A 25,644-nucleotide genomic window follows, 5' to 3' on the forward strand; every position below is an offset into this window, starting at 1 on the left:
TCTGTTCAGTTCCTGCAGGTCCCTGGCACTTGACCGTCCCCAGGGAGAGAACGCGGAGCCAGGGCCATGTGGCTGCTCCCGCCTCTGCTCCTGCTCCTCGTCCCAGGTGAGTGGGGCGGGGCTTTGGGAACGAGAATGACTGAGGTGGGAGAAGAAACCCAAGGGTCTGTCCTGGGGCAGCGAGGGCCCCTCCTCTCCTCATTGCCAGGAGCCTTTTACATCCCAGGGTCTGTCACTGAGGCCTGGTGACCATTGTCACTTTCCATTGTGTTTCAAGTGTTGTTTCTCTTACAGTAAAGAAACATTTCTCTGAATCCTGACTCCTTCAAAGATGAGAAAAAGTTTTAGAAAGAACCAGAACACTATGATGAGAAAAGCTTTGCTCAATCGCACCTGCCTTCCTTCAAAGCGACGGCAGACAGGGCTGCGTGGTTTGGCAGGAGAGACAAGGGTCAATGGGTCAGAATGGACGGTCCCTAAAGAACTCCCATATTTAGTTTTTGACAAATAGTCAAAGTAATTCAATGGAGAAAATGGGGTCTTGTGATGTGGGTTCCACAGTTGGCATCATCTCTCTGGTCGTGTTCAAAGACACTCTTGCAGGGGGCGGGGCTCACGATGGAACCACCAGGGCCATCAGAACCACCTGGGCCATCCTCTGCACAGCCAGGTGTGGCCAGTAGTCCAGCCGGGCCTCTGAGGTCATGGGCACAGGTCAGACCCTCCTGTGGACATGGGTCCTCTGCCACTTCATCCCCAGGGGACCAGTTCAACACAGACGTGGGTGACAAGGGACATTGAGGAGACACAAGGATTTCTTGGCCACAGGGAGGGGACAAGTGAATTGTCAGAGCTGTTACTGCTCAGTGTCCTAGAGACCTGGGGCTCTGAGACCTGGGGCTGTGCTCTTAGGGGATTGTGGAGGTGGCTGTGACGCAGTGGAAATCTGAAGGAGAAAGTGTGTGTCTCAAGGAAGGTGATTCCTCCCTGGACCCTATGCCCGTCACTGGGCAGGTGGACTTACTGGGGGTTGTCACTGTGCAGGAGGCTTTGGCTCTGCCCTCAGTGTGGGGGTGGGGCAGGTGACAGGCACATGGGTTTGTGTTTTCCAGGCTCTTTGGCTGTCATCACTGGTCCAGAAGAAGTGACTGGCCCTGAGCAGGGCTCGCTGACTGTGCAGTGTCACTATGTCCCCGGGTGGGAGCCCTACGTGAAGTACTGGTGTCGAGGAGCTGAGTGGAGTAACTGCAATATCTTTGTTCGAACCACGGGATCAGAGTGGGGGGTGAAGGAGGACCGTGTGTCCATCAAGGACAATCAGACCAGCCACACCTTCACCGTGACCATGGAGAAGCTGAGGCAGGAGGATACAGACACTTACTGGTGTGGGATTGAGAAAAGTGGATCTGATCATGGGATCCCAGTTAAAGTGGCCGTTGGCCCAGGTAAGAGAGTGTGTGTGGGTGGCTGTGTGACTGCAGGGCCTGCTCTGTCCTGGTCCCTGAGGTCCCTGTCCAGGGACTGTGCTCACTCAGAGGGAACTGTCACAGAGGGTGGTTGAGTCCTGAGGTCTCATGGGACCTGCTGCTCATGTGGACTTGGAGGGGTAGGGCATCTCTGAGCACCTCTCGGGCTCCAGGGGCTCCTCCAGGATGGGGCCAGGCCTTCCTGGGCAACTGAGTTTCTCTGCCCAGCTCCATCCCTGACTGTTGCCCAGAGAGATCACAGTGATGGCCCCCGGTTCAGCCCAGGGGGCCACTGGGGCCCTCCTTGGTGGGCCCCAGAGATCCCAGTTCCTGCCACTGCTGTCCTGGGACCTCTGGCGTCCAGGTGTCCCTGCAGTTTGTGGAGTTTGGTGTTGGGACTCATAGCGGGTGATCCCGTCCCTGGTTTCTCATCCTGTCTCGGGGCAAAGAGGCCCAGCCCCGTGGAGCAGCGGTGGCCAACCCCGGGGTCTAGAAGGGCCTCTGAGTCCAAGGGCTACTACATTCTATCGAATCCTTTTCTCTGCGTCTATTCCAATGACCACATGATTATTCCTTTTTACGCTGTTGATGCGGTATACTCATTACACTTTTGATTTTGTAGTGGTCAAACAATTTTGTATTCTTGGCATCAACGGGACTTGGAGATGATTCATTATGCTTCTTATATGTCCCTGGGCTCATCTTGCTGAGCTTTTGTTTCAGACGTTTGTGTTCATGCTCATGGGCGATGTTTGTCCGTAATATTTGTTTCCCGCCCCACCCTGGTCCGGTTGGGCACCAAGATGATGCTGCCCTCACTCACTGGGCTTGGAATAGCATCTTCTTTTTCTGCTTCAGGTTTTTTTGTATGATAAGCATTCCTTCCTTAAATGTTTAGGAAACTCTTTGTTTAAAAGTACATTTCATTGATTACGCTATTACAGCTGTCCCAGTTTTTTCCTTCCCTTCATTCCCCCTCCCTTGATTCCCCTCCCACCAGCATTCCCTCACCTCAGTTCATGTCCATGGGTCGTGCACAGAAGGTCTTTGGCTTCCCATTTCCTATTTACGGCATTTACTATTTTGAAGCTCCTCCTGTCTACCCACCATTTATGCTACTTATTCCTGTACCTTTCCCCCCATTCTCTCCCTCCCCTCCTCCTCCCTAATGACAACCCTCCCTTGTAGTCTCCATTTCCCTGGTTCTGTTCCTGTTCTAGTTGTTTGCTTAGTTTGTCTTTCTTTTCTTTTTTTTTAGGTTCCGTTGTTGACAGTTGTGAATTTGTTGTTCTTTTACTGTTTTTAGTTTTTGTCTTCTTTTTTTTAGATAAGTCCCTTTTAACACTTCATATAATAAGGACTTGGGGAAGGTGAACTCCATTAACTTGACCTTATCTGGGAAGCACTTGATCTGCCCTTCCATTCTAAATGAAAGGTTGCTGGATAGAGTCATCTTGGATGTAGGTCCTTGCCTCTCATGGCTGCAAATACTTCTTTCCAGCCCCTTCCCACCCATACAGTTTCTTTTGAGAAATCAGCTGACAGTCTGATGGGAACTCCTTTGTAGGTGACTGTCTCCTTATCTCTTGCTGCTTCTAGGATTGTCTCCTTCATTTTAATCTTGAGTAATGTAATGATGATGTGCCTTGGTGTGTTCCTCCTTGGATCCAACTTCTTTGGGACTCTTTGAGCTTTCTTGGACTTCCCAGAAGTCTATTTCCTTTGCCAGATTGAGGAAGTGCTTGTTCATTATTTTTTCAAATAAATTTTCAATTTCTTGCTCTTTCTCTTATCCTTCTGGCATGCCTATGATTCAGATGTTGGAATCTTTAAAGTTGTCCCAGTGGTTCCTAAGCCTCTACTAATTTTTTTGAATTCTTGTATCTTCATTCTGTTCTGGCTGAGTGTTTATTCTTCTTTCTGCTTCAAATCATTGATTTGAGTCCTGGTTTCCATCCTTTCACTCTTGGTTCCCTGTATATTTTCCTTTATTTCACTCTGCATAGCCTTCACTTTTTCCTCCATTTTGCAACCATACTCAGCCATTTCTGTGAGCATCCTGACGACCAGCGTTTTGAACTCTGCATGCGATAGGATGGCTATCTCTTTGTTGTTTAGTTGTTTTCTGGAGTCTTGCTCTGTTCTTTCACTTGGGGCACATATTTTTTTGTCTTGGTGTGGCTGTTACATTGTTAGGGGTGGGGCCTTAGGTATTTACCAGGGTGGGATAACCATGTCACTGCTTTTTGGCGCTGTATGTGAGGGAGGGGTCTGAGAGGGAAGAATGTCAGCATGTCACTTGCTTGACTCTGGTCCTGCTTTCAGTCACTTCTCCTGATACCCACAAGCAAATTGGGCCCTTCCGGTGCTTATTCCCAGGTTGGGGGGGTGTGCATTCTAGGACCCTGTGGGTCTCTCCAACGAACTCTCTTGTGAGGCTGGGAGTCTCTCCCCAGGTTTCCCCTCTCGGTTTACCCGCAGCAAGTGTGGGGCCTCCCGGTCCTCCAGCTGCCGCCTCGCCACGCGTCCTCTCCACCCGGCTGCCGGTCCCTGCTTCTCCTATCAATCTGGATCCATGTTCCTTCTTTAACTCGTTGGTTGTTGGATCTGCATACAGTTCGATTTTCTGGAAGTTCTCTTGTTATGTGTTTCTAAAGTTACTGCTGTTCTTCTTTTGGTTGTGTGAGGAGGCACCGTGTGTCTGCCTATGCCTCCACCTTGGCCGGAAGCCAGGAAACTATTAAAGCCGTATATTTTCTTTTGGGGAGGCCTTTAATAGTAGATTTGGTTCAATTAGATAGTTGAGAGATTATTTGTGCTGTCTATTTCTCTCTGTGCTAATTCTAGTACATTGTTTTCTAGGAATTTGTTATTCCATCTTAATTTCAACTACACTGACATAAACTTGTTTCAATATCCTTTTATTATCTTTCCCTCTTGTTATATTATCTTCCTTCGTCTTTTTAATACATATGCAGGCGTGTGGTGGTGTGCCCCTTTCCTTCCCATTATTGGGTGTTTTGAGCTTGTTTCTCTCTATCATGAGCATCTTGCCAGGGCATTAAGAAGAAAAGAGCAGTTGCTGGCTTTGTGGATCTTCTATGTTGTGGATCTCATTTCCTGTTCCACTCATTTTTGCTCTTTCCTTCCTCGTCCCCTTCCCCCTACGCTCTCCTGGACCAGTGGTCGCGCAGTGCCGCTACGGCTGGCGGTGGGAGGCGCACGTGCAGCAGTGGTGCCAGGGCGCCCAGGGGAGCGGCTGCACCGTCTTCGTCCAGAGCCCGGGACCAGCGCCCGGGGGGAAGAGGAGCGCCGTGTACATCAGTCCGGAGGAGGGCGTGTTCACTGTGGCCCTGCATGGCTAAAGACCAACCCAAGAGAAAGACAACGCGTTTCTCTGCATCACCGCCCCGGCGTTCTGCCGTGAGGCCACCCTGCTCACACCCAGAGGCTGGCCATTCAGCTGAAGACTTGAATGAAGGATTCCTGCCCCAACGCCCTGCTTTGCTTTTGCCAGGGCACCTTGTAAGATCACCACTGGGAAAGTTAATGACCTTTGCCCCCACCACCATGTAAGTACCAGGTGCTTGCTACCCTGCTCTGTCTCCTGCTCCCTGTGACCTGGGACAGAGGACTGCCCTTTGCCTGGCTGATTGCCACCCCCCCATCACCTCCTTCCCAGATCTCTAATAAATCGTGTGACGCCGCCTTCTCTGTGTGCATGTGTTGAATGCTGCCTTCAATCAGCATAACCTCATGAGCTTCGCTTTTCCAAGCACGGAGCTGGGACACGGAGGGAGCTCTCTGCTGCTCTGAGCGGCTGGTTTGCAGCCCTCGTTCAGCAGGGCCTGAGCAGCACATCCAGTCGGTGTGCTGGGTCTGCTTCCAGGCATGCCAGGTGGGAGCTCGGGCACGATGTTGCAGACGCCTACTGGTGTGGGACTGAGAGCCGGAGCTGACCCTCAGGTCCACGTTACAGTGGCCATTGGTCCAGTAGAGCTCTTCCCTCGTGCACCATGTGGCCATGGTGCTGGGGAAGGGAGGTCTCAGGGTCCCCTTCTCTCTTCCTAAAACAATGTGCTGATACCCTGTGTTTAAAAGGGAGGGAGAATGTGGGTGTGTTTGGATGTGTGAGAATAAAAGGAGGCCACTCTCACTCCTCAGAGCAAGACAGACTGGCGTGGCTGCTTCAGAGACTCGGGGCAGGGAGGAGGCTGTCCAGAGGGAGAGGCAGGGACAGGGTGGGAGGGGGTCTGAGCCACCCTGCAGAGGGGCTGCCTGGAGGCAGGCTGGGGGCGGGACTGCTTCTGCTGCCAGGCTGGGTGTCAGTCCTCAGTGCGGGGTCCTTCCCAAGGTGGGAGCGCCTCCCTCTCTCCCTGGGACCTGAGCTCTGAGCTCCTCTGTGCAGCCCCACTGCCCATCTTGCCCGGGTGCTGGCCCCACCTTCTCAGCTCCTCAGACTCCCAGGGGCATGCGGAGCCCTGGCCAGGCCTGGACGTGTTGCTTCATCCCAGTCATTGAGACACATTGGTTATACACTTGTCAATGATGACATTGCTTCTCTGCTACTTAGTGAAATTAGGAAGGAACTGAAGACAACAAATACGGGAAGTAGGTGAGGAAGACAAAAACCCAATGATTTAGACAAAGCAAAGGCAGTTTCCCTCTGGGCTCCATCCATGTCCCTGGAGGACACTGGCCTTTAATGGTCCCCAGGAAAAAAACTTGGAGCCAGGACCATGTGGCTGTTCCCACCTCTGCTCTTGCTCCTCGTCCCAGGTGAGTGGGGCGGGGCTTTAGGAAGGAGCAGGACTGAGGCTGCGGGGGACACAGAGAGGGTCGGTCCTGGGGGAAGGGACCTGTCCAGTCCAGCATCCACACTTTCAGTGGAATGGAAACCGGTGCCTGCTGACTCCCTGGTGGTCTGTTAGGTGGAAAACGAGCAGAAGCACCCTTGTCGGGACAGCGTCCCTCCCCCTGGCTTTGTACCCTCCCACACACAGGGGGAGGGACCAATGAGCGAGTCCAACCCTGGGGACCTTCAGGAGCTCAGGAACCTGGGCTGCTTCAGAGCCTCCTCACCTGGTGGTGACTTGTGGCCAGCGCTGAGCCCCCTTCCCTAAAGCGCTCAGAGTACTGGGAGGGGACAGGCAGCAAAGCCAGGGTACAGGTTCTCTTGACAGATGCTACACCCAGCTCACCTGCCTGCCTGAGGCTCTGCTCAGAGCAAAGCAAAGGCCAGACTGTCCTCAGTGTGTCAGTGTGATGTGGGAGACGCGTGGAGTGGTGCCACAGGGAACAAGACCAGAGGTGAGAAGGTGCCTGTTCTGGGCCAGCTGTCAGCCCTTGGGCACAGCTGCTGCTTGATGCTCAGAGGCCCAGGTCCAGGGGGCAGGGCCACCTGGCTGCCCAGCTCTGCTGCTTCCCATCCCCCCAGGTGAGCGCCCCAGGAACTGGAGCCTCAGAGCTCGGGCTGGTTTCCCTGGGTCCCCCTGGGCCACCCAGAGACTCTCCCCGCCTCCAGGCCTTAAACTCACTCACATCTGCTGAGTCCCTGCTGCCCTGGGAGGGGCGTGTTCCCAGAGTGGGGACGGGCGTGGTGTCTACACAGACTGGGTGCTGTTCAAGCTCTACCCCAATTTCTATTTGTAGTGCTTTCTCTTTCTCTTTAGTCAAAAGATCCAAACGTTTCCATTCTAACCATTTTCTTCTCTCATTGGTCACGTAAGACGAGCATATTTTCAGTTGGGGACATGTGCGAACGTTTCGGCTCTTGGTTTCTGCCTCAGCTGAACTGGACTCAGAGACACACGCAGGGGATTCAGCCTTGGAGTCTGTAGGGACCTGCTTCTGCCGGGTCTTGGCGATGCTCCGCGTCTGCCCGTGTCCTCTGTGCTTTAGGAAATGTTGAAGCTGCCGGACACGCTTCTTCCCGTCCGTGCACTTCCAGCTTCCTCCCAAGCATGTGACGGGGAAACAAAAATCCCCGAATTGATTCATAAACAACTGTGTATTTATTGTTACATGTTTAAACTTCCATCTCCTTCCAAGTCCTCTCCATCTGACACAATGCACCTGTCCAGGTGTTCTTTCCACTTGGCTCAAACCATTTTTGAACCCATCAACTTGAGGCCTTTTGTGTTACAGCCATTTGCTGTTTCCACCTCTTCTGCATTGACAAAACACTTACCTTTGAGGATATTTTTCATCTGGGGAAACAAAAAAAAATGTCCCTCAGGGGCAAGATTGGGTAAATAGGGAGAGTGGGGCGCAATGGTCTTCCTGTGTTTGGTCAGAAATTGCTGAGAGCTCCGTGGGTTTGGACCGGTGTACATGTAAATCACCCATCATGAAATGGGCAAACACATGGAGGGAATCTTCAAAAAGAAAACCTCATCAGAGCGGGACCCAGCCTCTCACAAGGACGCCAGTTGACACTCTGAGCCAGAAGGGTTCCTGGAATACTCACCCAGCAGGTGAAGCTTGTATTTTCCAAGGGGCTGGCCCTCCAGAAAATAATTTCAGTTTTTATGGTCCTCCTTGCATACTACAACATTCATACTTACTGATCACTGGTAGGAAATAAATCATCAGAGTCTACCATTTTTGTGAACCAGTCTGCCTTGGGTTTCAAAACATAAAGCATTATTGATGGAAGTCCAGTCAATAGATTTCCTTTGCTCCGGGTGCCTCCAAAAAAAGGTCACATGGAAAATACTGGGCGGGCTGGTGTCCTTGTAGGTTGTTTGTTTGAAGAGAGGAGGTAATAAGTCTTGTCAGTCTTCTCATTTTTTAACTCTTGCTGAAATTATTTTCCTGAAATTTAGAAAATCTTAGAAGACACAAGAGGCGCTAGCCCAGGTGTTTTTATCTCACACTGAAGTTGATGAGCATTCAATGGAGAAAATGGGATCCTGTGACAGGGGTTCCACTGTTGGTGTCACCACTTTGGTCAGTTTCAAAGGCACTCCCTTCGGGGGTGGGGCTCATGATGGAACCACCGGGGCCATCAGAACCGCCTGGGCCATCCTCTGCACAGCCAGGTGTGGCTGGTGCTCCAGCCGGGCGTCCAAGGTCATGGGCACAGGTCAGACCCTCCTTGGACACAAGTCCTCTGCCGCTTCCTCTCCAGGGAACCAGTTCAACACAGACGTGGGTGACAAGGGACATTGAGGAGACACAGGATTTCTTGGCCACAGGGAGGGGACAGGTGAACTGTGAGAAGCTGTTACTGCTCAGTGTCCTAGAGACCTGGGGCTCTGAGACCTGGGGCTCTGAGACCTGGGCTGTGCTCTTAGGGGATTTTGGAGGCGGCTGTGATGCAGTGGAAATCTGAAGGACAAAGGTCTGTTTTGAGGAAGGTGGTTCCTCCCTGGACCCTATGCCCGTCACTGGGCAGGTGGACTTACTGGGGGTTGTCACTGTGCAGGAGGCTTTGGCTCTGCCCTCAGTGTGGGGGTGGGGCAGGTGACAGGCACATGGGTTTGTGTTTTCCAGGCTCTTTGGCTGTCATCACGGGTCCAGAAGAAGCGAGTGGCCCTGAGCGTGGCTCGCTGACTGTGCAGTGTCACTATGTCCCTGAGTGGGAGCCCTACGTGAAGTACTGGTGTCAAGGAGCTTATTTCAGTATCTGCAGGGTCCTTGTTAGAACCACGGGATCAGAGCAGGGGGTGAAGGAGGACCGTGTGTCCATCAAGGACGATCAGACCAGCCACACCTTCACTGTGACCATGGAGAAGCTCAGGCCACAGGATGCAGACACTTACTGGTGTGGGATTGAGAGAGCTGGAGCTGACCCTGCCGTCCCAGTTAATGTGGCCATTGGCCCAGGTAAGAGGGTGTATGTGTGTGGCTGTGTGACTTCAGGGCCTGCTCTGTCCTGGTCTCTGAGATCCCTGTCCAGGGACTGTGCTCACTCAGAGGAACTGTCACAGAGGGTGGTTGAGTCCTGAGGTCTCATGGGACCTGCTGCTCATGTGGACTCGGAGGGGTAGGGCATCTCTGAGCACCTCTCGGGCTCTGGGGGCTCCTCCAGGATGGGGCCAGGCCCTTCTGGGTAACTGAGTTTCTCTGCCCAGCTCTGTGCCTGACCTGTTGCCCAGAGAGATCACAGTGACGGCCTCTGGTTCAGCCTGGGGGCCATTGGGACCCTCCTTGGTGAGACCCAGAGGTCCCAGTTCCTGCTACTGCTGTCCTGGGACCTCTGGTGTCCAGGTGTCCCCACTTTTAGTGCAGTTTGTGGCCGAGACTCATAGCTAGTGGTCCAATTGTGGTTCCACAGGTGGGGTGCTGTGGCCCAGCCCCTGAGTCTGGGGAGGCCTCCCCAGTGAAACAGTGGCAGCTGGGGCCTCAAATCCCAGCATGAGCTGCTTAGGCGCCTGTATTGTAGACGGTCGATTCCTAAGGCCTTCTCAGTGCGGTTGCTCCTGGGTGGACTGTGGTTTAAATGAGTTCATCTGCTAGATCCTGGTTAACTGACCATCGGACAGTCAGCTCCAGCTCCCAGGCCACTTGTGGTGGCAGCTGGGGGACACACTCCACAGAGTCCCCACCACATGGGGAACCTGGGGGGCCTGTTACAGCTGTAGAGTGTGGCACATTCGTTGTCTTGTGGATTCCTGACCCTGTGTCCGAGCAGGAACTATTTTAGATGTGGAAACGTAATAACTTGTACGACACAGAGGCTCATCTAGTTTTACTCAGGGCTGGTCCCGACCTTAGATGTCCCAGCCCTCGGGTAGGGGAGCCACCAGGCAGCCCCTCTCTGCTCCTGTCCTTGCTGGATAAATTAGGTGGGGGAGGCACTGGCAGAGGCCCTGTCAGAACAGAGAGTGTTTAACTTCTAGCTGAACTCCACCTGCCCTTGACCTGAGGTAGCCATCGGTCCCCTCACCCTTCCTGGGGTGACTCCATGTCTCTCTCGGACCAGTGCCCAGACTCAGCACCTTCTGAGGCCCTGAGTCTGCCAGAGGCTGAGGAGATATGAGCGGTCCAGGCTACAGGCCCCTTGCCATGGCCCTGCTCCTGAGCCCTCAGCCAGGGCAGTGTCCACACTTCTGGGCTGAGAGCCACGTGCAGGGCTGTGGGAGGGGGGCAGGCAGAGTGGAATGTAACCTGTTCCGTGTGCCCAGCAGCCACTACAGTGTCGACCATAACCTCTCCACCACCACGTTTACAGTGCCGGTCAGCACAGAAGGCCCTACAAGCTCCCCGACTGTCAGTGGCCTCCACCCTGATGGCAGGTAAGTCATCTTGGATGCTGCTGTTCCCTGTGGCCCACTTGTCCCAAACTTCTCCGATGTGGGGACTATTTGTAGTCCGTGTCCCAGCCTGGGTGCAGGGGCCCCTGCCACTTGCTCTCAGGGAGCACAGGGTCCGTGGTGACCCCCCTCCCAGACCTGCCCCCTGGAGCTCAGGGCACTGGGGGTTTGTTCTCACTCACTCATCCATCTGACTGCACTGAGTGAAGTCCTGAGTTACCAGCCCTGTGTTGAGTCTGGTCTCATGGACGTGGAGTGACCCCCGTGGAGCTGAGAGTGTGGGACACGGATGAGCAGGTGGTCACGGCAGTGGACGGGTTGGGCTGTGGGGGCTCGGGGGCCATGGAGCCACAAGGATGGCTCTAGGTCCAAATTCTGGGAGCACAGGGAAGGCCTGGGAAGTCCTGTGTTCCCAGTTACTGCTGTGGCAACAACAGTGACAGGGACTGTCCCCCGTGTCTTCAGAGCACCTGGCAGCTCTCACAGGGCTCTCCTGTCCATTGTCCCGTTCAAGCTTTGACCAGCTGATGACCCCTCCTCAGGAGGAAGGGCAGATACGTACATTCCCATTTCACAGAGGGAGACGCTGAGCCCAGCTCCTGCTCCCCAGGGCCCTGCCTGGCTCAGCAGCTCAGGGGCTTCTGGCCGCTGAGTGGCCCCTGTCCTCCCCCGCCCCCCCTCCCCCCCTCTGGGCTCTGTGTCTGCACCTGCTGAGCTCTCCTGCTGCGGGGCCTTCCCACCCAGTCCCTGTGGGACCCCTCTGTCCCTTCACCCCAGAACCCCTCTGTCCCCTCTCCCCTTTGCCCTCTGTTTTGACTGTTGCTTTTCCTTGACCTGGTTTCAATACATAAAATCGAGAAGTTTTTAATTTCACGAATCAAAATCAGATATAAGTACCAGCTGGGGTCTCTGATCAGCATTGGGTGGGTAACTCATTCGTTTACAGAGTGGATAACTGTTGAGCATCCCCCAAGTCTGTCACCGACTTGGGGAACACAGGGGACGGAGGGTGAAGAAAAGAATCAGGTGTCTGCCCTCCAGGCACTTGCAATGGAGAGATGGTTAATGTGCCACACAGAGTTCATTAATTCATTGGTAGAGGAGTATATTGTGTAAAATTCAGTGAGCAGTGATGAATGAGAAACACTCCCTGCTTCGGTCAGCTCGGGGACCATGACACAGCACCCCAGGCTGGGGGGTGTGAACAGCTGACGTTCTCTGTGACAATCCTGGAGCCGGACGTCTGCATCCCTAAGTCACAGGGCTGGCTTCTCCCGAGGCCTCTCTCCTGGGTTTGGGGACAGCTGTCTTCTCCCTGTGTCTTCCCATGGTTTCCCCTTGTGTGAGTTGTGTCCTAACCTCTTCCTCCTCTTCTAAGGACCCCCATCATTTCCCCTACCCCCTAGTGGAACATGCAAGGGTGAGAATAGTAAGGATGAGGGCAGAGAGTCGGGGGAGGTCGAGGCCAATGTCAGCCTGGGGCCCGGTCCTGCCCTCACATGAATCATTGGAACCCACAACCTGGGAGAGGCTGAGCTGGGAAGAGGGTCCTGGGAGGCAGCTCATTTCTGTCATGGTGTCCCCGCAGGGCCCTGCTCAGCAGCGTCCACTTCCTGCTCCTGGTCTTCCTGAAGCTGCCCCTGTTCCTCAGCATGCTGGGGGCCGTCCTCTGGGTGAACAGGCCTCAGGGGTGCTCATTCTGAGAACCAGTAGCCCCACGGCCATCGATATCCTGTGTGAATGAAAGAGCCTCAAGCAGAAGTGAAAGAACTTCTCTTACGACGTGACTGTGGTCAGCAGGGCCAGTGTTTGTAGAGGCGGCGTGGCTCTGCCTCAGGACACAGGCCCTGAGTCCCTGGGCGCCCAGAGCCGTGAGAAGGGCCTGTCCTGGGATCCCAAGGCCTTGGGTGCCAGGTCTGATCTCAGCCCTGAGAGCCCCTGAGCTGCATGGACTGACTCTGGGCTGGATGGGGTTCAGGGCTTCCGCCCACATGGGGTCACAATTCTTGACCCATGAGTAGCAGATGGAACCAGACAGCGATGATGTGCCGACCAGCAGTGAGGGTCTGAATGCTCAGTGAGCAGAAGACTCTGGAATCCTTACCCTGCTGCTTTTTGCCCCTTGTGAGGGAGGACGCTCTGGTGCCTGCTCCGTCTTTCACCTCCTGGACATTCACCTGGGATCTTGAAACCGATTTCCCCTCACATCCACTTTTGGTCTCCACAACGTTCTCGTCAACAAACGTAAATGTTCTCACTTCTTTTGAGAGTCTTCGTGTGATTGCCAGTGTCATTTTGGGGTCACAGGGATACCCAGGTATTTTGGGGACTGTGACGTGCTCTGTCAGTCAGACTCTGGATTTAGGATAGACCTAGCAGCTGTGAGCCCATGAGACAGCGGTAACAACGGTGGCAAGGGGAGACCTTGTCCGTGGGGGACTCTGCTCACCCTGCTCGGGCCTCGACACCCCTGTCTAGCTGCCCTCACCTGGACGCCCTCTGCACTGTGCTTGGGCCCTGAGTGGCCCTGGGAGCATTTTTTTTAAATATATTTTATTGATTATACCATTACAGTTGTTCTATTCACCCCCTTCAATCCCCTCCACCCACACCCTCCCTCCCCCACCATTCTCCCCGCCTTAGTTTATAACCACGTGTCTCAAGTTCTTTGGATTCTATATTTCCCCCACTATTCTCGCCCTCCCCCCTATCTATTTTCTGCCTACCATCTATGCTATTTTCTGTGCCTTCTCCCCTCTTCTCCCCCTCCCACCCCCCTGTTGCTAACCCTCCATGTGTTCTTCATTTCTATGGATCCACTCCTGATCTAGCTGTCCTCTTGGTTTGCTTTTGTTTTAGGTGTGGTTGTTAATAACTGTGAGTTTGCTGTCCTTTCACTGTTCATATTTTTCATCTTTTTCTTATATAAGTCCCTTTAGCATTTCATATAATAAGGGCTTGGTGATGATGAACTCCTTGAATTTGATCTTATCTGAGAAGCACTCTATCTGTCTTTCCATTCTAAATCAAAACTTTGCTGGATACAGCAATCTTGGCTGTAGCTCTTTGGATTTCATGACTTAGAATACTTCCTTCCAGCCCCTTCTTGCCTGTAAGGTCTCTTTTGAGAAATCCACTGACAGTCTGATGGGAACTCCTTTGTAGGTGACTGTCCCCTTATCCCTTGATGCTTCTAGGATTCTCTCCTTCATTTTAGTCTTGGCTAATGTAATTATGATGTGCCTTGGTGTGTTCCTTCTTGGGTCCAACTTCTTTGGGACTCTCTGAGCTTCCTGGATTTCCTGGAAGTCTATTTCCTTTGCCAGACTGGGGAAGTTCTCCTTTATTATTTGTTCAAATACGTTTTCCACTCGTGGCTGTTTCTTTCCCCCTTCTGGTACCCCTATAATCCGGATGTTGGAACGTTTAAAGATGTCCTGGAGGTTCCTAAGCCTCTCCTCATTTTTTTGAATTCTCATTTCTTCATTCCTTTCTGGTGGGATGTTTTGTTCTTCCTTCTGGTCCATTCCATTGATTTGAGTCCCAGTTTCCTTTCCATCACTATTGGTTTCCTGTGCATCTCCCTTCATTTCAATTAGTTTAGCCTTCATATGTTCCTCTAATTTGTGACTATAATCAACCAGTTCTGTGAGCATCCTGATAAATAGTGTCTTGAATTGTGCTTCTGAGAGGCTGGCAATTTCTCGGTCGCTGAGAGTTATTGGCTCTGGGACTTTGAGTTCTTCTTGCGCCATCTTTTGGGCTGTTCGTGCCTGTTCCGTAGCAGGATCGGAGCCCTAAAGTGTTCACTAGAGCAGGGCAACTAAGTCGCTGGGTTGTGACGTTGTATGTGGGGGCGGGGTCAAAGAGGGACTATGGCTTCCCGTCCGCCGCCTGCTGCCACGGCCCTCACCGGTGCCGCAGTTGCTGCCGTCACCTGGCCCACGCGTTTCGTCCCACTGCTCGCGAGTGCGCCACCGCCGTCAGCCCTCGCCCCCTGGGGCCTGCGTGGTCTGTCTCACTGTGCGCGAATATGCGCCCGCGGTCTGCCCCGCACCCCAACTGGTTCCCGTCTGCCTGCGCGCCTGGGTCGGGGGCCCTGTCCTGCCCGACCCTGCTCGCTGCTGGCTCCGCCCCTCTTACCGTCCCCGTTGAACGGTTAGATGTAGTCGGACTTCCGTATAATTCAATTTTCTGTCCTTTGGTTGTGTCTTTGTTTCTCCAAACCTTTGTTGTATTCAGACTTGGTTGTGGGAGAAGGCACAGTGTTTCCACCTATGCCTCCATCTTGGCGGAAGTTGGAGCATTTTTTTTTTTAATCAACATGTTTTAACTACCTGTCTACTGCATGCATCGCACCCTCTGCCCAGGCTTGTCTTCCCAGAACCAATTTTGTCGTGCTTTTGCATTGATGGTGCTGACGTTCTCTTCTGTAAATATTTTCCACGGTAGTGCAGCCTCTTTTTTACTTTTAAATATAGTCACCATTCATTATAGCTTTTTTTCCCGTAATTTGATTTATTTTGTTGTTGGCGAAATTTCAACCTGACGTTGTTTTTCTATTTTCCGAGGGCTCGCAGGTGCTGTGCTTCACTCGCTCTTGCGTACGTAAGAGTGTTTGTTGCCAAAAACAACGATTCTGGGTATGAAACTCCCAGAATGCCCCGTCTTTTCTGGGACCGTGTGGCTCTTCCTTCACGTCCCCTGGGATGCGGTGCAGCTGCGGTTGCTGCCACTGCCGCTCTTTTCTTCACACACGCAGCTCTGCTCCTTCTGGTTTGACATCTTTTCTGCTGTGAGCCCCCACGATTTTATATTTATCTTGGAACTTCTGTAACTTCAGAATATTCTAGGTGTCAATCATTAGGACCTTTCCCTGGCTCCCTGCCCCCCAAGACACTGTGTGGATTTTTAATGGCAAGTTAAAAGATTTTTTCATTTCAGGATAATTTTCAACTAAATGTAATTATTTTTACTTTTGGCTCTTTTTTTCTCTTCTTAGGGAACAGGCAGCTGTGTTTGTGGAATGTCCTTTCTCTCTGTGTCTGTGTCCGCCTCTCCAAACGCTTTCCTATCGTGTTGAAGCGAACGTCCCTGGATGTCATTTCCACAGGTCGCGACATTTGTGTTTGCAGCCATGTCTGTCGTTGGGTCATGTGCTTGTCTCCCTGTTCTTCCTTCCCAGCCATGCCGTGCCTTTTCTGTTCATTTCTTTTCTGAGACCTCCCCTCCTGCTTCATCTCTCTGCTTTGTACAGCACGCCCCTTCTTCTTTAGAGAAATCCCATCGTCCATCATTCCCTTGAGACCAAGTAAAACTATTTACCTGAACCTACACTTCTTTGGGCATTTCCTCTCGTGATGGAAACCACGTTTTTCTTTTCTTTTAACCCCTAAGCTATTGAAAGTGCTACTTCTTTTTTGAACAAAAGTTGTTTTTTGCCAAAGCCTCCCAAAGTATGGGGAGGAGAGGAGGGTGGGAGGGGCTAGGAGCCTGTCTGTTCCCAGCATCCACAGAATCACCTGCTTGGGACGCTCCCCTTTGCTGTTTATTGCTCCTCCCTCACCTCTCTTTTACCCCCTGCACCCACAGCAACGCCCTTCATGTGGGGTGCAGGCCACGTTCAATCGGCAGGCCAAGTCTACGATCAGACTTATAAGGGTCAAAAGTTGACGAGACCGCATGTTGTGGGCGGGGTCAGAAAGCTTTGTATCTGCTCTTGTGACATCCGTCCACACCGGAAAATGCACAGACCTGCAACCGGACTCAGAGGGAGCTGTCCTCGGGACATAGTCCCAAATGTGTACCATGCAAAATGCAAAGATCTTCATGACAGAACTGTTTGTAGTTGCAAAAAAACGAGAACAACTTAAATGCCCACCAAGAGGGAAAGAACTGAACAAATCATAATATGCAGATATCATAGAATGCGACGGAGCCTCTAAAAGCAAAAGTCTACGGCGATTGCTACGGAGTGATTTTGAAGACAGACCAGGTGCAAACAGGCCAGCTGCAGAGGAGCACCCATGATGTGCCTGGAGAGGAAACAACACATGCACACACGCACAGATGCACAGAGCTTCTTCAAAGGACTCACGGACACACACGGGAACCTATTCCCCACTGCACCCAGACGGGTGAGCTGGGAAGGAGGCAGAGAGTTTGAACCCGGAATGGAGAGCGATCACGCGACTCACCGAGGGTCACGCAGCTGAAAAGCGGCAAAGAGAAACTGCCCGCTGCCCCTCACAAATCACTTTTGGGGGATAATTTTCTTTCAAGGTCGTGCTGAGAAAACAATTTTAGATAAAATGTCACAAAAAGTAATAAAACCCACAGACTATGGATGTGAGTTTTTGTACATTTTCATGTTCTGAAACCCTAAGGTTTAAATTGGGGGGAGCAGTCCAGCATAAGAGAAGCTCGTGGCCTGAACACCCCTCTGCTTCTGGCCAACTTCCTTCTGCCTAGACGTGTCCACCAGGTGTCATTGCTTAACGCCTTGTGCAGGAAACTGCCCCACCCCGGGGCGAGGAGGCGTGGACAGGCACACACAGCAACACGCATGGACCCCCAGAACATGCAGAGCCTCCTCACGCAGCAATTAATTTACTGAGACACCCAACTAAGAAACTGTTTGACAACAGAATCCCAGAATCACGGGGCTTTCTGCTTAACTGAATCCAAGTTCTTGAACTTGTGTCTGCCTTTACAAATCCTCCGTGGCTGCTTCATGGGATTGGTTATATTTCAGGCCAGGTACACCTGAGTTACCTTTTGATACACTGAAATAGTTCTGCCCTTGAGATTCTAGGCTTCTTATTCAACCACACAGGTGAGAGGTGAGGTTCGAAGATGGTTTGCCAAGTTCTGGGTGCCGGAGCAGTGGGGACCACTCAGGAGCCTGTGACCGAGAGGGGAAACCACTCAAGGCCTCTGGAGCCTGAGGAGGGCAGACCAAGAGCTGGGGGTTCAGAGGAACAAAGCCCCCTACCCCCAGGGTGGACTCTAGGGAACTGATCAGCATGGCAGTGGCAAATGTAGCCCAGCATTGATCCGGAAAACCGATCAATGCGAGGTGGCGCACGGGAGCCAGGTGTGCAGATCGGCTTTCCCGCGGGGAACCAGGCCTGCATTGTACCTAGGCTGCTGTGAGGCCTGCTTTTGCTAAAACTCCCTCACCCTGAAGTGAGACTGCAGACATTTAATGTATATCTCTGAAGCAACTCCCTAACTCTGTGCTAAGGACGAAATGTAACTAAATCAATCATTTTTATTGTTCCCTTGCATTTGCCACTTTTTCTCCTTGTTTTGTTACCTGTAAGAAGTAATCACTTCACAAAATCTAGAAATAAGGAGAACCTTCTTTGATGTAATGTGACTAGAAAGCAATAAAAGCCTGTCTAGGGGGGGGGTGGGGGGGGCGCGCTCTCTCTCTCTGAGAGTGGCTGTGCCGTCCCTCTTCCCCCACAGGCCTTGGCAGTCTGTGAATTTGTGTACCGCATCCATGGCACACAGGCTCTGGCAGGCTGGAGTCTGCATCAGCGGACCCATCTCACTGTGTGCCCCGCCCAGAGACAGCGCCGGGGCCCTGCACTTAGGAGGTCTTCCTGCTTGGTGTAACGCTCATTGTCGCCTTCTCGAAACTGGACCAAGAGCACTTCCATCTGCCCTGGGCCCTGGAAGTAGTCGATCTCGTCAAGACGAGGCGAAGTCAGGCCTGTCCTGCATGGAACGGCTCGTGTCGGCTGCAGGAAGTTAGCCACTCATCAAGGGCAGGAAAATGTAGACAGAAATAAGCCCTGACTAGTCGGGGCTCTGCTGGGATTTAGGGAAGGGCGGCAGGCCTGCCAGCTGTGGCTGAGAACGGGAGGGGCACTCTCTTGTCCGGGAAGAGATGCAGAAACTGCAAATTCAAAATTTTCAGCCCTGTTTTCCCTTGACCACGTGGTGATGTGAAACCCTAGCTTCCCGCGTGTTCTAACCATCTCTGAGAACAGCAACAAGCGGGGGATGAAGAAGGAAGCCGAAATGTGCTGAGGAAAGAGGAGGAGGGGGCCGGGCAAGCAGATCCTGGGTGGGGAGCCCCCAGCCCCCCAAGTGGGGCTGGGTGGGGCCTCAGGGGTCTGGCCTGGCAGCTCCGGGTGGACAAAGGGCGGTGATGGGAAGGGGAAGAAACGAAAATGTAAGCAGAAAGGGATGAGGGGTGCACCTAACACCCCTAGGGCACCCCCATTCCTCACTGGGTGAGGGTGAGGGTGAAACAGAAAATGCTTTCAGCGCCATGAGCACCTACGAAGCCCAAAGTAAACTTCCCGCCATATTACTCATCATTGTTAAAATCAGGAATGCACCCCAGAGAAGGGGTGGAATCAGAGGGGACCAGAGAACTAGTACTTTTGGGGTTAGTCACTGTATTATCTCCTCCCCTCTAATCTAATCCCTATCGTCATCCTTGTCCAACCAAGAGCAAATAATTTGCTCTAGATCAGTTCATGAAAGACACAGACAAGATTCAAACCGAAATACGCTGACTTCCAAGGTCACTGATTGTTTTATACTAGTATGTCAACTACTAAGTCCTTGTGAATGGCTGTCCGTGGGTCCCCAGGCACTGCCTGGGCCGGCCCCCGAGGCTCTGTGCCATGGGCCCGGTGCAGGGGTGAGGGGTAGGGAAGGGGCGAGACTTTGGGGAACCGGTGGCCAGCCCTGCCCTGGGGACCCCCATAAGCCGTGGTGGAAGGGGCAAGGCCACTTTTCGAGGCGCTGGTGGGCAGGGAGCTTACTCTGGGTGGGGGTCGTAGCGGTAGAAGAGTATCAGAGGAAAGGGAGCCGCTGGGTGGGACTCAAGAGTGTCCCTCACAACGTCTTCCCATGCAGACCTGAGGAAGCCACCCCCTGCCCCCCATTTTCGAGGGTGAGACTGAAAAGAAGTGAACGATCCTGCGGGAGAAGCCGCCGCACTGCTTTAGATACCTGGGAACAGCGCCCCCAGAGGCAGAGCTCAGAACAGCAGCAAGTGCACTAAGAGCTTCAAGCGGCTGCAGGGGCTCCCCTACCGGCCCCAAGCCTGTGCTTGGAGATCCTCAGGTGGCGACGTTTTGTCCCCGCCAGCAAGGCTCCTCAGCGCTGTGGACGCCGAGGTGGGGTTATCCGGTGCGGTGCGGTGCGGCTGTCCTGTGCACGGTGGGGTGCTTATTTAGCAGCATCCCTGGCCTTTACCCTCTAGATGTCAGCGGCGTCCCACCACACTCCGAGACAACAGAAACGTCTTCAAACACTGCCAAACATCCCCTGGCGGGCAGGACCGACCCTGGTTCGGAACCACGGCTTCGAGGGATATTGGCGGGCCAGGCGGACGGCGTTCTGAGTCAGAACATAGGTCAGTGGGTCGCCTGAACCTGCTTGCTGGGAGCTAAAGTGTGAAAATGCCAGATTGTTAAAATGAAGAAGCAGAAGTTCCGGGCTTTCTTTTCATTTTGGAATAAAATATAGCAAATGTCTGACCACCTCTGGATGACACTGTTTTGCCTGGATGGGCAGATGGGTGGGTGGAGGGAGGAAGAGAGAGAGGAAGAAAGGGAGGGATGGATGGACATGTGGACAGATGAACAGACGGACAGACAGACAGATGATGGGTGGGTAGACGACATGCACAACTCTTCTTCGGGAACTTGGTACTTCCGCCAGCGCCGCTCTCAGTAGCCTTTGCCATGGATTGAGCCTCTTCCTGCCCAGAGCAGGGCAGCCAGCACGTGTCCCTTGGAGTGAGGGTGACCCCGCGGGAGGGGGCAGAGGCTTTAGGGGGCTGGGTCCTAGTCATTCGGAACTGGAGCCTCCAGAGAGGCTGGAGAAGAAGAGGCGATGAAGTCGTAGAGGCGGTGAAGGGCCTGAAGACGAGATGCAGGGCGTGGCAGGGCTGGTGGGGGCTGTGGAGGAGCAGGGGATGGAGGACCGCCAGGGGCCGTCCACGTGGGGCCAGGGGGCCCTAAGATCTTAAGGGTTGCTGAAGCATTCTGTTCCTGGTGGGAAGCCGAAGTATGAATGTCCTCGACACATGACTGAGAACAGCCCCTTCTTAAACGGCCTTTCTATACCCCGGCCAACTCTCACCTCCTGTGTGACGCGGACCTGAGAGCAGGAGGTCCTACCTGTGTGAGCAGGGATGATAAACGTGGGGTCCACAGGTGAGCACTGGGGACAGGGACACAGCCAGCAGCTGAAGGCTGCCTTAGTTCTCAATGCTGGGCTTTATCTAATTTTCCCTCTTCCCCATTCTTATTTTCTGTTTTCTAGTCCATCCCTCCCTCCATCCATCCCTTCCTCCATCCCTCCCTTTATTCATATTATATTTAGTGGCTTCATTCAGTTCTTAGTAATGAATGGAGACAGGAGTCTTTTCTCAGGATGCACACTTCTGGGGACCTAGAGCCTGTCTGGGGCCACCAGTCTCTCTCCCCACCAACCCTGTGAGTCGGTTGAGCCCACACAGGCCGGGTGTGGCCTCCCGAGGCTCAGACCCCCACAGCAGGCGTCTCCTCAGACCTCCTCGGGGCTGCAAACAGCCCTCGCCTGCTGCTTCCTGACACCTCCTTCCTCCAGCCTCAGGCTGACTTCCAGAAGACCTCTGGCCCAGGCTCTTTGGAATGAAGATAAGACTAATCACGTCTTCCAGGCTCACTGTCTCTGAGAGGCCCCAGCCATGTGATGGGTCCCGTGGGTGGATCCCTGAGTGTGTTGTGTCAATACCAGGAGGAATATAAGAGATTCACCAAATACTGGCGCAGATAGCCATGCTGGCCTTTCTTCTGAGATGGTGGAGACCAGCGCCTTCAGGGGAGAGGTGAGGAGCGGCCAAATGTCCATCTCAAACCATCCCGAAACCTCACCTTCACAGTGACCTTGGAGAACCTCACTATCACTTGCCTTCCTGTATCAGGCAAGTGATACAGGAAGATACAGGTGTGGGATTTCCACCATCCTGGGGGAAGAAGGGCTTCCCGGCTTCTTGCCTGATTCCCTTTTCCAGGTTCAAGTGCTTGTTTCCACAGGTAAGACTCTCCTTCCTTCTGGTGCTGGTGACGAAGGAGTCTGAGCTAATCTGTGCAGAGAATCCCAGGAAATTTGGACTCAGGAGAGAGGAATCAGGCCTGGGGTGTGAGTGTCAGAGGTTCAGGGCCAAGCATGCTGTGCGGATGGGAGTGTGTGGGAGACATGTGTGAGAGTATGTGTGACACCCCAGCTTCCTGCCACTGCCCTGGCTCCTGACCATGTCCTGGGCCTCAAGACACAGGTGGGAGGGCCCTGGGCCATCAGATCCATCAGGACCGAGGGCCTTGTGCTCCCTTCCTGCCCACCCAGGGGGGTGTGTGTGTGTGTAGGTGGGGGGGGGCATCTACTCCAGAAGGGTCCCCTTCTCACTGTCCCTTGGCTTGAGCTCTCAGAACTGAGACCTCTAGATAACCCTGGAGCCCAGAATCTCACCCAGGGTCCGGAGCCCTGAGGTGGTCAGGGCCAGGGATGGCCCAGGCTGCCAGCCTCCTCCCTCTGACCAGGGAGCCCTGCTCCGGAAATCTGAGAGCAGGCCCTGACCCTAACCTGGCCTCTTCGAACCCACCCTTTGGGCCTTTCCTCGGCCTCTGGTCCTGTGCTGGCCCCAGGGGAAAACCCATTTCTGGAGGCCCTGGCTGCAGGGCTCTGGGACAGTGGGGTTTGTCTGTGGGCACGGGGAAGGCCCCAGAGGGAGCCCCCTACCCTCTGTCTTACATCGTCTCTGGCTCCCCAGCACCACCCCGGCCCCTGCTTCTGCTTCGTTTCCCTCTGACACTCCTGACCAGGCAGGAGAGAGCCCAACAAACCCAAGGCCTGAGAGGGCGGGGGACAGATGGGGTGCCTCCAGCGTGTTTTTTTGTTCAAATTATTTCTTGATCTTTTAATAAGTTCCTTCCTTCCTTCCTTCCTTCCTTCCTTCCTTCCTTCCTTCCTTCCTTCCCTCCTTCCTTCTTCTTTCTCAAGAGCTGTATCTTCCCCTATCAATCTAACGGTGCTTTTTCTTCTGCTGCCTGCATTGTCTCAGCTTCCTCTGAGATATTTTTCTCTTCCTGTCGGGGTCTCCCTCCCATGTTGGAGGCTGTCCTCACAAGGTTTCGTCCATGTGCCCTTAAGAGTGCAGCCCCAAGAGACTGGTTGTGAACTGGGTGGTGAGAGAGGGCCCTGAGGGTCAGCAGGAGATGCCTCCCCTTTACGTGATTGCCCGGAGACTCAGCTCTTTCCCTCGGGTCCCTCAGTGTCTGAGCCTGGGGGTTCTTGCTCCGAGTTGGCCACTGACTGAGGGAGGATGCTCCAGGCTGCTGCATGGTGAAGTGCAGGTGAGGCTGCCAGTGTCCGAGGGGCTGGGGGGGCTGGGGGGGCTGGGGGCCCCATGTGCCGGAATGCAGATTCTGCCTCTTCGGGGCCGCCAGCGGTTTCCAGCCATCGGCCGTGCGAGGTGCCCTTGCTTTCCAACGTCCCTCATCACTGTACGCCCTTCTTCCGCGGGTGGGAGTGTGATACGTGGATGAGCAGCGGGGGGATGGAACCTGCGGTCTAACTCTCGATGTGCCCTTCCAGCGCTCCCGTATTTAGTGAGATGAGGAACACCTAATGCTCGAAGGCAGACAGTGACGCATCTCCCATCCCGGTTGATAAAGTGTCCACTCGGCTGCACAGCATAACGGCGTTGGGTGGGGAGACTCCTCCGCTCTGGCCGGGCCCGGGTCTGACTGTGGCCACAGGATGGTCTCGGGGCATCTGTTCAGCCCTTGCCCTGAGCTCCCTCTGCTTTATGAAGTCGGGACCACGCAGGTGACAGGTACCTAGGTGGGGAGAGTCACGGGCAGGGCACTGGGCCCTGTTCCTCCCCCTCCCCCTCCCCCACAGCCTCCAGCAGTGACATCTCTTCAAGGACATCTGGACCTGCCAGCCGAGACCCAGGGTAAGGTGCACATGGCCCTGCCTCTTCCACCCTCTGCACGGCTCCTCCCCCTGGGGTAGGGCTTCCTACACACCGGCTCCCTCAATGGCTCCCTCACTCAACGAACGCTGAAGTCACAGCTTCTGTGCCAGACACCGGTGCAACTGCTGGGGATATGAGAGTGACGTGACCGCAGGTTGTGCGCTCCAGGGAGTTTCTTTCAAATTCAGACAATGACCAAATGGATAGATAGATACTTACAAAAAGACACACACACAGATGACAGAGAGATAGATGTGATAGAATGGATAGATAAACATGATAGATAATAAAGGTGATGGGTAGACAGGAAATGTCAGTTAACAATAATTGTCGTGGGGAAAAATCAACAGGCGGGCATTAAGGGACAGGGTGACGGGGTGTGGGGGAGGTGGGGGGGGGCAGTGAGGGCCACTGAGGCACTCAATGGAAATGAGCACCAAACAGACCAGCGCAGCTGGATTTTCTCGAAATCGGATCCTGAGACGAGACGGGAGGTGTGCTTAGTTTGCAGAGAGGTGACCCCAGGTAGTCTAGTGAGGGAGCGGGGAGCTTAATGAATGAGTTACCCCTGCAGCGCCTGGGCTCAACCCCTGGGCACCACCCCCTGGGCACCCTCAGAGAGGTTGTTAGGGCATCGCTCAGATCTGTCCCATGAAGCAGTGAGGAAGCTGGGGTGCTGATCCACACTCATCTGTCCTCATGGGGGTAGGGAAGGGGGTGGTTCCCTATTTTTATACAAATAAAAATAGGGAACCATCCTATTTTTATTGTGATGAGCAAAGGCCTCTCAAATAGTGACATTTGAGCATAGATTTAAAGGAAGTGGGAGAGTTGACCAAGCAAGAATGTGGAGGAAGAGTGTTCTAGGCAGAGGGTCAGTCCTGGGCCTGAAATCTGTAGCACTTCCAGCCTGCTCTGCTCAGTAAGCCTGCACACCCCTCCCGCTAGAGAGCACACCCTCAGGCAGAGGGGCAGCGCTTGAGGTGGGAGACCTCGGGCAGGTCCAAGGCTGCCCATGGCCACCAGAGGCTCGAGTGGGCAAAGAGGACACGGGACAGAATACCCACGGGGTGTGCCGCACCCACGAGGAGCCGGGATGGGGCAGTGGGCTGGGGCCAAGGCGGTAGGGCATCTGCCAAGAGCTGGGCCTGGGACGGTCGCGAGTCAGGGTAGAGGCCGTCGGATGCTTTAAGCAGAATATCTGCTCCCATGGTTATATTTAAGGACGAGCCAAGGCTTTAATCTGAGTGTGGAGGGGACATAAGGGGACATTCATCCTTAGAGTTGGCCACAGCGAGAGCCGAGTACCTGTGCGTATTGACAGCTGAGGGGCCAGCACTCGGGTTTAGAGCGCTATTTGTGGGCGCCAGGGCCTGCCTGGGGCCCCATACCTGTCTTCCCCTCCATTTCCCCCCCCCCAACCCCCCCGTTCTCATGCATCTGCGAGCTCTTGGCACTTGGTCCGTTCCTGACCTAAACGGAGGACGGGAGCCCATGGTCCTCAGCCTGGGGCTGTCTGGCTCTGGTGCCCACTGCGCTCAACGCTGATATTGAGCTTTGGGGCCATGGGACCTAAACTCAAAGGCAGGTGGGGAGAGGCGGGGCCAGGGTTAAGGCGGAAACTCACTGCCAATCACTGCGTTCCCCTCACAGGTCCCTGCTCAGCAGCATCCACTTCCTGCTCCTCATATTACTGAAGGTTCCCCTGTTTCTGAGCATGCTCAGTGCCATCCTCTGGGTGAACAGGCCTCAGCAGGCAACTTGTGGGCAAACACGGTCCAACTAAGACAACCTGCAGCCATCCTTGCCCAGTGACATCCTATTCAGAGACACAGCCACTCACACTAGAGAAGGAACCTCTGACCCTCAACCTTACATCCCTTTTCAACTAATTGCCAGAGACTTTAAAAACAAACCTTAAAAT

General features: G+C 53.7%; 1 protein-coding gene across 3 annotated transcripts; it reads left to right on the top strand.

Moving 5' to 3' along the window:
- LOC119001061 (CMRF35-like molecule 5) lies at positions 1 to 25,641 on the top strand. 3 transcript variants are annotated; one of them, XM_037066224.1, is made up of 5 exons: positions 1 to 106; positions 1,113 to 1,445; positions 8,964 to 9,296; positions 10,645 to 10,708; positions 25,374 to 25,641. In XM_037066224.1, the coding sequence occupies exons 1-5, from the start codon at positions 67 to 69 to the stop codon at positions 25,504 to 25,506; spliced, it is 903 nt and encodes a 300-aa protein (XP_036922119.1). In that variant the 5' UTR covers positions 1 to 66; the 3' UTR covers positions 25,507 to 25,641. The 3 variants fall into 3 exon arrangements, with proteins under 3 accessions (XP_036922119.1, XP_036922129.1, XP_036922138.1); XM_037066234.1 differs by lacking the exon at positions 25,374 to 25,641 and adding an exon at positions 12,315 to 12,601; XM_037066243.1 differs by lacking the exon at positions 25,374 to 25,641 and adding an exon at positions 11,192 to 11,273.
- Positions 25,642 to 25,644: the final 3 nt, after the last annotated feature.

Source organism: Sturnira hondurensis, unplaced genomic scaffold (genome assembly GCF_014824575.4).
Source record: "Sturnira hondurensis isolate 20B ecotype Veracruz unplaced genomic scaffold, ASM1482457v3 Scaffold0001221, whole genome shotgun sequence".
Lineage (NCBI taxonomy): Eukaryota > Metazoa > Chordata > Mammalia > Chiroptera > Phyllostomidae > Sturnira > Sturnira hondurensis.

What these genes read in the sequence shown, in the direction of transcription:
- LOC119001061 (XM_037066224.1), top strand. Translation starts at nt 67, where the DNA reads ATGTGGCTGCTCCCGCCTCTGCTCCTGCTCCTCGTCCCAG. An exon ending in TAATGTGGCCATTGGCCCAG is followed by an intron (nt 9,297 to 10,644) that starts GTAAGAGGGTGT and finishes CCACGTTTACAG; the next exon opens with TGCCGGTCAGCACAGAAGGC. An exon ending in GGCCTCCACCCTGATGGCAG is followed by an intron (nt 10,709 to 25,373) that starts GTAAGTCATCTT and finishes TTCCCCTCACAG; the next exon opens with GTCCCTGCTCAGCAGCATCC.